Here is a 14,366-nt window from a genome sequence, read left to right on the forward strand (position 1 = left end):
ATTAAGTAGAAACATGTACACCAATTTTTACTATGCATATTAATAAATATTCTTTATTTTAAATTTTGCACATTGCGCTTTAACATTACATCCAAACATTTTGCAAGTGGATGTCTACTTTGTAAAACCATATATTCAGCTCATTGTCATTTCTGTACAGAAGTATAAGTACAACATTACTTTTTGCCACTAAGTTGCTTTAGTAAGTCTCACAGGAAGAGAAACATTTAATGAAAAGAGATGGCTTAAATCATATGGCAGGCCTGCGCAGCACGCAACTAAAGACACAAGCCTGCAGAAAGAACTAATGAGGTTACCTCCACCGTCTCCCAAAACAAGAAAGAATCACATTGATTTAAAATTTTGCCATAAGTCACTAAATTAAGAGTTGTTTTTTTTTTGAAAGAGAAGGCGCAGTAGTCATCTTGAGTGTTTCATTGAAAGACAGAGCTATTTTATTTATTTAATTTGCTCCAGCCGTTGTCAACCAGCCACTACAGATGGGCCTCTTGTGATCATTTAAGCGGCAGTATTTATTAAATTTCTCCTTCAGATGCTGTCGGTATTGTTCTCTATTGCTGTAGAAAGACTGGTTATTAGCCATAAATGACTGTATTTCATCTTGTGAGATAAAGATTTCCTCATCTGAAGTACATTCAGACTCATCCTGCAAATTAAAGCAGTAGTTAAGATTACGACTTAAATTAAGAATGCAAAATGCTATGCTGATGGAGGACAGCTAAAAATTCAGGCAAACTAGCCTTTTAATTTCAATTCAGTCACATGAAGTCTTTCATTGAACTGTTTACAGAACAAGCATAATGTCACTCCATCTTAGAAAGTACAAAGTAAGAATAAAATCCAACTTAACTCAGTTTGAAACTCTGGATCTATAATTTGTCTTAGAAGACCTATGAGCCTAAGAGACTCCCAACCTTTGCCTTAGAAAATGACTAATTAGATACTAGACTTTAAATAAAAACTTGAGGGGCACCTGGGTGGCTCAGTCTTAAGGCTAAGCATCCGATTTCAGCTCAGGTGATGATCTTGTGGTTTGTGAGTTTGAGCCCCACGTTGGGCTCTATGCTGACAGCTCAGAGCCTGGAGCCTGCTTCGGATTCTGTGTTTCCCTCTCTCCCTGACCCTCCCTCTGCTCGCACTCTCTCAAAACAATAAACTTTAAAAAAATAATAGAAACTTAAAATTAAAAAAATAACAATGTTTCTGATTACAGCAAAACAAACGACTAACTAGAGATGGTTACAACTAGTTACCAAACTTTAACCAGACTGATGTGATTATTAACTGGATGGTCCTGTGTTGAAACTTTTATCTCCACAAATTAAGTAAAATAAAACCTTTTTAAAATTTAAGAAACTTAACCACCACATAAAAAATAAAATAAAAAATAAAAAACTATTCTAAAGGATTTGTTTCCACTGGGAGCCTAACTATTAAAGAGAATATACCACCCTTCTCTTTCCTTCCCCCTTCTCTAAGCCCCACACAAACTATGTACTGGGTTGCTTGGAATCAGGCATAATTCGTGTAAAGTACCAAGACTTACAGTCAATCTTAAAAGATTTTGCAAGTTTAGTTATGCTTTTATCCTACATGAACCTAAAGAAGTAAAAAGTGGGCTCTAGTTCAGATTCTACATTTTTTCCTGGTATGGAAGGCTGGACACCATAAGCTGCCACTCAGAAAGGCAGTTTGCTTACAATAACCCTCTTCAAGGAGGCAGACTCCTGGACACAATGCTAACTCTATCCCTTTTTCCCAACTATTCTCTTCTCTTTTACAAAGGAGGACAAGGAAATGTGCTGTAGAGCAGTTGCATAAACCACGTGTGGAAGAGCAGAAATGAAAAGACCAAAAATAATGAAAGACTGACCTTAATTTCTTAAAAGCTTCCCCAACTCCTAGCTTTAAATTCTCAAATATTGTCCCCTCCCACATCTACCGATCAGTAAGATATCCTTACTTACAAGGAGTTCAACTAAGCTCTTGGCACCTTTTCCACAATCAGGACCAAATGATGGCTCTATAGGTTCTGCAAACTGTGGTACATTTTTCCTATGCTCAAACCAAGGCAGTGGCTGCCCACCCTTTTCAGGACTGCAACAGCTTTCAGGATGTGCATCTTTGGTCTTGTCGCGGTGAAACACTGTGTGCACGGTATTTCCTGAGGTCTCTCGATTACCTGGATCTGTAATACAGCTTCCAAGCTTTTGGATCTGAAACCAAGCAAAGGATTACCCAGGTAAAAAGGCAGGGAATAAGAGCAATTACTCTTTAGAGAAAGAAAAAAAGGCCCTGATAGTGTGTTAAGTTTTTAGAAGGAATACTGAACAACAGCAGCAACTGGCACTTAGTAGGCACTTACTACATACCAGATGCTATATGTTAACCCATCGATATAATCTTTCATCTTCACAGAACTTAATCTGATAGGGACTATTAATTTCCTTCCAGATGGGAAAACTAAGATCAAGCAAACTGCTCAAGATTACACAGCTAATTCATTTAAAAGTATTATGAAAAGAATGAACTGGATTTACGACTCACATAGATTACTGGACAAGTGACCACATCAGACAGACAGACACATACACACACACAAATCACAAGATGAGCAGCCAACAGAACTGCATTCTAAAGGTACTCATTCTAAAATAAATACCAGAAACTAAGCTGCAGACTTGCCACTCCAAAGAAAATAGGTTGTTCTCCCCTCAACTGCAAAGGCTTAAGAACTCTGATACTTACATGTTCATCACATTTCAACATCTTACTTTTCTTTTTCTTCTTTTTATTTTTTCCTTTGGTGTTGTTCTCTTCAGAATTTGCCCAACATTCAACACAACTATCACCATCATCTTCTTTGTCTTCACAGTGATGAACACAGGAGTCGTCACCTGAAGAAATCAATAATCTCTTACTTATGTGCTTTAATCAGCCATGTAGTAGAAATAATTGGAAGCTTAATCTGAACCTACCGTGTTCATCGTGATTACAAATGCCTTCAGTGCAAGCAACATCCGAACCCTCCCGAGAACCTGTTTCACTCCCTTCCATACTAGATGAATATCCACAATCACTACCATTACAGTGTGGTGATAAGCCTGAAAATAAATCGGTTGAGACTTATAGTTAACATACCAACAAAGAATGAACCAACTGGAGACAATATAAAAATTTCAAAATTGATAGCTTACTAAAAGTAGAAAGTAAACTAAATAATGAAAATACGATGAGGGGTTTATAGTTTTTTGTTTTTGTCAAATAATAACAAATACCATAAAGAAAAAAGAAGTATTAAGTGTCAAAGTTACAGGATCTCTAAAACCTCTTCCATTTAAGAGGAAAAAAGAATAAACTTAAGACTTAATTTTAAGAAGAAACTGTATTTAGTTACCTTTCTTTATTTTAGGGGACCCCAAAAGATTGCCGCTGCTAGGACAGGTACATGATGTGTTTTCGTTGGTAACAATTACTTCTACACAACTATTACCATCTTCGGTGCTACCACAGGCTTTGCAGCTGTTTTCTATGAAGTCTGTTTCCTTTAAGGGTCAACATTGAGAGACGGTAAAAAGTCTTACCTTCATATGGTTACATTTACTTTCCTTAACATCAACCAATTAAATAGGAGTTAGGAGGTTACCAACTGAAAAAATTATTCTCATGAAAAATCACTAACCCACATTAAGACTATGAAACAACTAAAAGCAAATTAAGAGTTAATCGTATCAGGAAAATTTAGGAGGGAAGTTCCCAAAGTGTAGTTTGCTGACCCCAGGGATTCCCTAGATCAAAACTATTTTCATCAGAACACTAATATGTCACTTGCCTTTTTCATATATTGACACTTACACTGATGATACGAAAACAATGGTGGGAAAAGTTGCTGGTACTTTCACACAAATCAAAGCAGTGGCAATCACACTGTACTAACAGTCAGTGTATTTTTTACTTGTCAAGCACTTTCAGGAAATAGATACTTCACTTATGAAAGTCTTCGATGAAGCAGTAAAAATATTTTTTAAGTATCAGCTCATGAGTAGATGTCTGACAAATAGGAAGGATGCTTAAAGCACTTTTGCTGCATACCAAAATACAATGGCTGTCTCAAGGAAAAGCACTTGAAGCTTGTTTGAATTACAAGCTGAACGAGCTGTTTTTTATCCTGGAACATAAATTTTGCTTGAAAGAAGAGACAAACTTTGGTTATTCAGACTTGGGATATTTAAAAGCCATTCTCTCAGAAAAGAAGTCAGCCCATCACCTCAAGGAAAACAATGGACGGTATTTGTTGTGATAAAACTCAAACTTTCAAACTACAATCAGAATTTTGAAAACTTGTATAAACAAGCAGAATGTGCCTGAAGCTTCCCAATACTTAAAGACCCTTCTGATGAGATCAGTAGTGGTTTTAACACGATTATGTGATAATATATATAATGAAATGTCAGTATCTGGCAAGGTCTGCATAACTCAGTAAACCAGTAACTTTCAAATGACCAATTCATGATGTTACAAAATCATGCATGAGTTAAAGATCCATTCAAAGTGCAAGACTGACTAGTGGATTTTAATTTAACTGAGTTACGAAAAGGTCATTCACAGGGGCCAGGTTCCACATTGTAACTAATCTTTAAGAAACTACCACTTGTTGAACTGTAATGCCAAAGAATATCCACAACTATCTGAAAAAGTTTATATTAAAATACTCCTTCCTTTTTTGTGTGAGGCCAGACTTTCTTCAAATGTTTCAACCAAGCAACATATGGAAATAGACTGAATGCAGAAGCAGATATGAGAATCCATCTGATTCCTTTTAAACCAAATATTTAGAAGATCTGCAAAAATATAAAATAATGCCACCTTTCTCACTTCTTTTTGTTTTGGAACAGTTTTCAAAAAATGTTACTCATATTAACATATAATGGGCTTATTATTTTTTAAAAAGAATTAACGATTTAAAATTTCTCCATTTTAATTTCTAATACAATAAATGTTGTATGTATAATCTACATGAACAAAAAGCACACCGAGCACTGTAATTTTTAAAAATTCCAAGGGGTCCTGAGACCAAGAAGAACTGCTCTAGGTCATACATGGACTTAACTTTCCATATTTGGACTTTGATCTAACAACATACTAAGATCAGGTAAAAAGATAATCATTGAATATTATAAAACAAACACAAGACATTAAAATTTTTGGCTGTACCAATTATAGTAGGAAAAAAGCCAATATACAAGCTGCAGCTCCTCATATTCTGGAAAAGCATAGTAAAAATGCCAAAAATCTAGCAAAAAGCAATACTACGTATTTATGAATCAAAATTAAGGAATACTACCTTCTCTTGGCTTACTTCCTTTTCATCTGCTGCTTGTAAAGGAGTAGGAATATCACATACACATTTATTTTTTCGTCTGTTCTTCCGTTTCTGGCGTTTCTTTTCTTGCTTGAGTTCTCTTACTCGTTCCTCCTCTGAAAACTCTTCACAAAGTTGTTCCAATCGGCTAATACCCTGTACTTTTTCCACAGTCATCTATTATAAAAACAAAGTTGAGAATGAATACTGGTCAAAACTACCTTTACTTTCCTTGGAAATTCTCAATTGCTAATTTTACATGATACCACACACACAAATAATTCATGTTGCAATTTACCAGAGCATTCCTACAAAGAATCTTAAATTTTAATGCTTTATTTATTTAATGTTTATTTATTTGAGAGAGCACAAGTGAGCACAAGCAGGGGAGGGGCAGAGAGAGAAGACAGAGAAAATCCCACGCGGTCTCTGTGCCATTTGCACAAAGCCCGACATGGGGCTTGATCCCATGACCCCACGAAATCATGACCTGAGACAAATTCAAGAGTTGGATGCTTAACCGAATGAACCACCCAGGTGTCCCTAAATTTTAATACTTTATTTTTTTAAGTTTATTTATTTTGAGAAAGAAAGAGAGCATGAACAGGGGGAGGGCAGAGAGAGGGAGAGAGAGAGAATCCCAAGCAGGTTCTGCGCCATCAGCACGGAGCCCGATGCAGGGCTCGAACCCACAAACTGTGAGATCACGACCTGAGCAGAAATCAAGAGTCTGACGCTTAACTGATTGAGCCACCTAGATGTCCCTAAATTTTAACACTTTAAATGATGACAACTTAAAATCTACAGGAAGTGAATATACCACCAATCCCTACAGGGAAGGCAGACTTATTACACACACTCCTCTTCCAAACCAGCAATATTCTAGTTTCAAATTTCAATTCCAACACAGCAAACATTCATTTCTTAACACAACAGAAGACTATTTAATCTGATTAGATGATCTAGTTTCTGAAATCACAAACATATAAAAAGAAAAGAAAAAAAAAGCATTCAGCAAGAACTAGTACAAATCTCAGACTCCCCAGAACAACGTTTAAAGTTCACAGATGGGCTTCTGAAAAAAAAGGTTTATAGCTTTCATATAATTCACAAAAGGGATCTGTGACCCAGTTAAAGGGTTACAACCATGCCTCAGAATATAACAAAATGTTCACTAGCCAAAATTTTATGTGCTACAGAGAACTGGCGGGGGGAGAAGGTTACCAAATCACAAGCACTAAACCCAAAACCAGCACTATAAAGAGGCTACTGGATATCAGCAGACAAACTGAGACTCATGAATTAAGTCTCAAATTTATTCTGGGTTGCTTTTACCTTTTCATTAGCTATACTTCATAGCAACATGCTGCTAAATAATCAACTTCAGTTTTCCACTCTGAGAAAGTCTAAATATCAAAGCTGGCAGAGTAACAGGATTAAAATCAAAGAAAATCCACAAAAACATTTTTTTTTATGTTTTTTAACGTTTATTCATTTTTGAGAGAGAGAAGCACAGCATAAGCAGGGGAGGGGCAGAGAGAGAGGGAGGGAGACACAGAATCCGAAGCAGGCTCCAGACTCTGAGCTGTCAGCATAGGGCCCGACGCAGGGCTCAAACTCATGGACCGCGAGATGATGACCTGAGCCAAAGTCGGAATCTTAACTGACTGAGCCACCCAGGCACCCCCAAAATCCACAAACTTAAATTCTAATTCCCTTCCCCTAAATCCACCCCCAAATCCATGCCAGTATCAGTGAATCACAGCCCTCTGAGGCAAAATCAGACTGCTAGCTTATATTAACATTCAGTCCAATAACCTAACCAAGCAATCTCAGACAATGAAGCAGGTCACTATTCTTACCTCAAAACTCTTGCGCAAAGCATCAACACCAAGATAGAAAAGCATCTGCCATGTTTGCTCTTCTGCTCGTAGTTTTTGCCAGATTCGATGCAGTCTTTCATAAAGGTGAATTCCCAAGCAGGTCAGAACTTCTTCTTGAGCTATATCTATTGTCTTAGCATGCCTTTCTCTTCGTCTGTAAAGGAGAATAAATCACACATAATTCCTAGTACCCTTTGCTGAAAGAGTAAAAGACAGATAAGAGGGTTCAGGGTTTAAACACAATTTGCATGCCTGGTAAGAAGCCAGTTATACATTCAAATTAAATGTACATAAAAACACACAAGCATACATGTACATAACCAATGAGAAATACACATGCAGGCAGAACTCAGTCCTAATATTGCTAAAAATAAGATAATTCAGGAACTGGGGCTCTAAAGAGATGGTTTTTGGGCACAAGAAGTCTAATATAATGTGTCCAGCTCATAGGAGGCATGATAGCTCCTTCACCTTCCAATTATAACAAATGCCTATTTGGGTTCTGTAGGTTTCTTTTTTTTTGAGGAGTAATGGATAAAGGCAGTGCGAAAGTGATTCAATCATGGACAAAAGCCCTCTAGGCTAGTTTTCAGTAGTAGGGTTCACAGAACTTCACTGGTAAGTCTTTGTGTTCTATGTGCCTAGCACAAAATAGGCACTCAAATGAGAGCTGATACACAAAACACAAAACAAAATGGGTTCATTTTATTCTATGAACCTTTTCTGATTTTATTTTCACAAAAAAGCCAGAGATAAAATTTTAGGTTCCTATATAATTCAGTGATAATATACACAATTCATTAATTACATTCAGTAAAATATTTAACACTTTGCTGCAAAGACCTCTTCCTATGCAAAAACCATCATAATGAACAAAATTTAGATATGGAAATGCATGGATGGAGGGGGAAAAAAATCCCTCGAATCATTTTCAAGTGAAAATGATAATCTATAATAATGAAAGCCAAAAAAAAAAAAAAAAAAAAAAAAAAAAAAAAAAAAAAAAAAAAAAAAAAGCCTGTCTACTTCAAGCAACAAGGAGCAGAGGACTGAAATGAACACCACAGAACACTTTCTATTTTTATTCAGTCAATTAAGAAATGCATATTTTAAAGAAAGCAAACTCTTTACAAGCACACCTGAATTTATACATATATATGTACTGATGCAAAAGGTGATGGAAATAAAACTTTCAGTAATAAAATGAAGCAAAGCGCTAGATAGCCCATTCTAGCAAATTACATACTCATACCCTCCTGCGAACTCTGGCTCAGCACGACCCAAAAGATGTGCAATGAAGTCTGTTTCACAGCAAACATGTATGTGCCGTTCATGTGGACAGCACCGCAAACCTTCATAAAGTGCAGCACAGTAGCCCTTCTCTTTGCTGCAATCAAGTTCACCAATAAGGATATTGTATGCTCGGAGAACTTTATTTTTGCAATCAGTGCAAAACCTGTTGAAAAGAAATACTTCAAAATTAAGAAAAGGCTGCATAATTATTCCGTAAAGCATGTAACAGTGTACTAGATAATAACACTCCCCTCCCATATGGCGCATTAAAAAAAAATCCTCCAAACACACATTTAAAACATACACGTGTAAGATATATACAATTTTAGGGATTACAGAGTACAGCTAGATTTCCATTTGCAAATGATTTTTATTTTTTTAAATGTCTATTTTGAAGGGGGGGAGGGAGGAAAAGACAGACATGAGCGGGGGAGGGGCAGAGAGAGGGGGGGAAAAGAATCCCAAACAGGCTTCAAACTGTCAGCACAGAGTCCAATGTGGGGCTCAATCTCACATCACAAACCTCAAGATCATGACCTGAGCCAAAATCAAGAGTCGGATGCTTAACTGACTGAGTCACCAAGGCACCCTTGCAAATGATTTTTTTAAATACTTATTTATTTTTGAGAGGGAGAAAGAAAGAGAGAGAGGGAGGGAGGGAGGGGCAGAGAGGGAGAGAGAATCTCGAGCATGCTCCAAACTGTCAGTGCAGAGCCCGACATGGGGCTTTAACTCACAAACCCTTAGATCATGAGCTGAGCTGAAATAAAGAGTCTGATGCTTAACCGACTGAGCCACCCAGGCACCCATTTGCAAATGATTTTTTAAAGTTTTTTTTAATGTTTATTTATTTTAGAGAGAGATACAGCGCAAGCAGGGGAGGGACAGAGAGAGAGGGAGACACAGAATGGAAGCAGGCTCCAGGCTCTGAGCTGTCAAACCCACAGATTGTAAGATCATGACCTGAGCTGAAGTCGGGTGCTCAACCGACTGAGCCACCCAGGTGCCCTGCAAATGATTTTTAAACAAGAGAGGCACACGGACCTAAAAGAATGAGGCAGATATACACTGTTTGTTCATAACATACATTTCCAGAAAATAGTTGCCAAGGACTAGCATATCACTTCCTCAAGAGCAATTCATACAGGTCAGAAATAAAACAAGAAGCTACAAACCAATGACTCAAAGAATCACTCTCCCTTCAGCCTCTGAAAATAATTGCTATCTTCAGTCAGTAAAACTTGATTTGAAATTCTGCTACAACATTTTAACACCTCACTAGCTAATAAGCATTGGGAAGAGGGTGGGGGCAAAAAGAATAGGAAAGTGGCACATGGAGTTTTAGTTACTAATAATTTCCAAAAGGTCAAATTCCTTCTTTTTTTTTTTTTAAATTTTTTAATGTTTATTTATTTTTGAGAGAGACAGAGTGTGAGCAGGGAAGGGGCAGAGACAGAGGGAGACACAGAATTGAAGCAGGGTCCAGGCTCTGAGCTGTCAGTACAGAGCCCAATGCGGGGCTCAAACTCACAAACTGCGAGATCAAGACCTTAGCCAAAGTCAGACACTTAACTGACTGAGCCACCCAGGCACCCCATTTCCTTCTTTTTTTTAAAAACTTATTTATTCTGATAGAGACAGAAAGAGCACGAGAAGGAGAGGGGCAGAGAGAGAGGGAGGATACAAAACAAGCTGCATGCTGTCAGTACAGAGCTGACCGGAGTCAAAATCAAGAGTCAGACACTCAACAGACTGAGCCACCCATATTTCTGAAGAAAAAAGTATGTTCTTAATACACAATCATAATATTGACAACATATGCATAAAAATGTGGTTTAGGGGCACGCACCTAGGTGGCTCAGTTGGTTGAGTGTCTGACTCCTGATATTGGCACAAGTCATGATCCTGTGCATTTGAGATTGAACTCTATGTTGAACATGGAGGCTGCTTGGGATTCCCCCACCCCAATAAACAAATAAACAAACATTTATTTAAAATGTGGTCTAAGGGGCGCCTGGGTGGCTCAGTCGGTTAAGCGGCCGACTTCAGCTCAGGTCACGATCTCGCGGTCTGTGAGTTCGAGCCCCGCGTCGGGCTCTGGGCTGATGGCTCAGAGCCTGGAGCCTGCTTCCGATTCTGTGTGTCCCTCTCTCTCTGCCCCTCCCCCGTTCATGCTCTGTCTCTCTCTGTCTCAAAAATAAATAAAACGTTAAAAAAAATAAAAAATAAAATAAAATAAAATGTGGTCTAAACTTAAGTGTTTATAATGTGGCAAAAGTGTAGAAGAGAAAAAAAAGGTGTACAAGAGAGTGTGAATGTAGAAGATGATGACATATTTCTTGTTTCTTTATCTTTGATTTCCTGAATAAGAAAGAACTTGGTCTGGTTAAAAAAAAAAAAAAAAAAAAGCAGCCAGGCTCATAATATTAAATAGTTGCCTCTCTCTGGGAAGATCAGCTGTAGTGGAATGAAGAAATTTTGATCTCTTTAATTTAAATTCATCTCCCTAGGTGACTTCTATTCCCATGGCTTCAGCCAACATGTGTGCCTCTCACCTCTACAGCTCTTGTTCAGGTAGACCCTTGCCTCAGGGCCAAACTCATACTGAAAAAGGGGGGACGTCACAGATATGTAATAGGCAACAAGTTAAACTCCCTGTCCGATACTAAGGGCGACAATGTTCCCTTCTAAACTTGTTGAGAACACCACCATTCAGTCACCCAGGAAGAAAACCTTAGTTAACTACCAACTTCTCCTCAGGTCCTCTTTTAGGGGTGGAGCCAAAATGGCATCAAGTATTATTATTATTTTTAGTATTTTTAAAAATGTTTATTTATTTTGAGAGAGATTGCAGGTAGGGGAGGGGCAGAGAGAGAGAGAGAAAGGGAATCCCAAGAGCATGCCCTGACCTGGGGCTCAAACTCACAAACCATGAGATCATGACCCAAGCGGAAGTCAAAAGTGGCACTTAACTGAGCCACCCACGCACACCAGTATTATTTCTTACATCTCTCATCAGCCCCTTCTTTCTGATCCCTCCTGCCCTGTTTTAAACTGCCTAGATAATTTTTTTAAAAGCTTCCTGACTTCCCTGCTTGCATTTTTTCTAGCTCCAATGCATCTCTCGTAACAAAATTTTTAAAACAAATCTGATTATCTCACTCTCAGCTTCAAGACCCCTCCCGTCTATAAATAAAGTTCCAACTCCTTATTAAGCCCTTCAGTGAATTCCTCTCTTACCCCACCTATTTCCAGACTTATTTCCCAAAACTCCCATCTCCCTCATGCTTCTCCCAGTCTACCCTGCCTTTCTGTACATACTGTACAGACAATGGACTACTTTTGAACATAGCTTATGTGTCCTTACTTTAGTCTTTTTTTCTTCTGCTTCCTCCCCACTCCTCTCCACATCCTTCTCCATTTGCCTAAATCATGTCCATCCTTAAAGAAGCCCTCTGTAATTCCCATAACTAGAATTAGCCTTCCTCTGTGTTCCCATATTTGTGATTTATTCTTCTTACTGTATTTACCCTCACACTGCCATGCAGTTGTTTGATACACACATCTTTCTAAGTATGCTTCTTGAAATGAATAGATGTTAAAATAGAAGCTCTAAGTCCACTTATTTTTTTTTTTCAACGTTTATTTATTTTTGGGACAGAGAGAGACAGAGCATGAACGGGGGAGGGGCAGAGAGAGAGGGACACACAGAATCGGAAGCAGGCTCCAGGCTCTGAGCCATCAGCCCAGAGCCCGACGCGGGGCTCGAACTCACGGACCGCGAGATCGTGACCTGGCTGAAGTCGGATGCTTAACCGACTGCGCCACCCAGGCGCCCCTCTAAGTCCACTTAGTAAACACAGGCAATAATGTTGACAAGTCAAATCGCACTTTCATTAATGCTCCAAAAACACTGAAATATACAAAAATTAACACAAAATAGACTATAACCTAAATACTAAGATCTGAAATTACAAAACTCCTAGAAGAAAACACAGGAAGAAAAAAAAATTTTTTTTTAATTTTTTTAAATGTTTATTTTTGAGAGAGAGACAGAGTGTGAGCAGGGGAGGTGCAGAGAGAGGAGACACAGAATCCGAAGCAGGCTCCAGGCTTTGAGCTGTCAGCACAGAGCCTGACGTGGGGCTTGAATTCATGGACTGTGAGATCATGACCTGAGCTGAAGCCAGATGCTCAACCGATTGAGCCACCCAGGCGCCCTGGAAAAAATTTTTTTTAATGTTCATTTATTTTGAGAGAGAGAGAAAGAGAGAGAGAGAGAGAGAGAGTGTGTATGTGTGAGAGAGAGCGAGAGAGAAAGAGACAGCATGTGCGAGTGGGGGAGGAGGAGAGAGGGAGAGAATCCAAGCAGGCTCTGTCCACATTGTCAGCGCAGAGTTGGACATGAAGCTTGTTTCACGAACTGTGAGATCATGAACTGAGCCAAAATCAAGAGTCGGGCACTTAACGGACTAAACCACACAGGTGCCCCACCCCCAAATTTCATATTGAATAGGTGATGATTTTTTGGATATGACACCAAAAGCACAGCAAACAGACAAATGAGACTATATCCAACTTAAAAGCTTCTGTGTAGCAAAGGAAACAAGAGAGTCAAAGACAACCATAGAGAAAGTATTTGCAAACAGGGTGCCTGGGTGGCTCAGTCGGTTAAATGTCTGACTTCGCTCAGGTCATGATCTCACGGTTTGTGAGTTTGAGCTCATGTCAGGCTCTGTGCTGACAGCTCAGAGCCTGGAGCCTGCTTCAGATTCTGTGTCTCCCTCTCTCTGCCCCTCCCCCGCTCATGCTCTGTCTCTCTGTCTCAAAAATAAACACTAAAAGAAATTTTTTTAGAAAATATTTCCAAACCACATACTGGATAAGGGGTGAATATCTAGAATGTATAAGGAACTCCTACAACTCAATAATAACAACACAAAAATTAAATACTGGGCAAAAGACATGAATAGACATTTCTCCTGATATACAAATGGCTAACAAGCACATGAAAAGTTGTTCAACATCACTAATCATTAGGGAAATGCAAATCACAACCACACAATACTACCTTACACCCATTAGTATGGCCACTCCAAAAAAAATAAGAAACATGTGTTAGCAAAGATGTGGAGACACTGGAACCCTTGCACACTACACTGCTGCTGAAATTGTAAAATAGTGCTGTCAATAATAGCAAACAGTATAGCATTTCCTCAAAAAATTAAAAACAGAACTATCATATGACCTGGTAATCCCATTTTTGAGTATATATCCAAAAGAACTGAAAACAGGATCTCAAAGAGATATTTCTACACTCATGTTCATTGTATCATTATTAGAAATAGCTAAGATACAGGGGCAACGACCTAAATGCCACTTAATGTTCACTTAAAAACTGTTTAAGAAGTCAATTTGTGGTGTTTTTTTTTTTAACCACAATTAAAAAGTCTTCCCCTTGAGGGAGAGAATAGACTTAAATGCAGAAATAACAAACACTTCATTGTTTTCAGGTTATAAAAGATTTTCAGGTAAATGAATGGTTTTTCAGGTAAATAAATGATTAAATGTTATTCAGCAGCAATAATAAAACTTGAAATATTTCTCCCATATTTTACTGCTTTAAATTCTCATAGTTGATTAATGTATGTATGCATATAACCATAGTTAATACAAGCAAAGAGCAATTTAAAAATACTATATGGTAGCTGTAAGAATGAAAGTGACTTTTCCTGTTTTCAAAAGTAACCTTGCACATAAATGTAAAAAACATTTTAAGGCAGAGGTTTCACAGTTTCTTAACACCT

The 14,366-nt window shown here is 38.1% G+C and overlaps 1 protein-coding gene across 13 annotated transcripts in view; it reads right to left on the bottom strand.

Moving 5' to 3' along the window:
- Positions 1 to 24: 24 nt before the first annotated feature.
- Positions 25 to 14,366, bottom strand: part of GGNBP2 (gametogenetin binding protein 2) — a 35,348-nt gene continuing 21,006 nt past the window's right edge. For 8 of the 13 annotated variants that reach the window (XM_043583838.1, XM_043583837.1, XM_043583836.1 and 5 more), the window contains 8 exons: positions 8,513 to 8,722; positions 7,246 to 7,420; positions 5,366 to 5,560; positions 3,419 to 3,566; positions 3,000 to 3,125; positions 2,770 to 2,918; positions 1,989 to 2,237; positions 25 to 667 (listed from right to left, as the gene is read on the bottom strand). In XM_043583838.1, coding sequence (XP_043439773.1) covers positions 464 to 667; positions 1,989 to 2,237; positions 2,770 to 2,918; positions 3,000 to 3,125; positions 3,419 to 3,566; positions 5,366 to 5,560; positions 7,246 to 7,420; positions 8,513 to 8,722 — 1,456 coding nt within the window. In that variant the 3' untranslated portion in view covers positions 25 to 463. The remainder of the gene's footprint in view (positions 668 to 1,988; positions 2,238 to 2,769; positions 2,919 to 2,999; positions 3,126 to 3,418; positions 3,567 to 5,365; positions 5,561 to 7,245; positions 7,421 to 8,512; positions 8,723 to 14,366) is intronic. The other 5 variants (XM_043583841.1, XM_043583843.1, XM_043583840.1 and 2 more) reach the window with 1 other exon arrangement.

This window comes from Prionailurus bengalensis, chromosome E1, assembly GCF_016509475.1.
Source record: "Prionailurus bengalensis isolate Pbe53 chromosome E1, Fcat_Pben_1.1_paternal_pri, whole genome shotgun sequence".
Taxonomy (NCBI): Eukaryota; Metazoa; Chordata; class Mammalia; order Carnivora; family Felidae; genus Prionailurus; species Prionailurus bengalensis.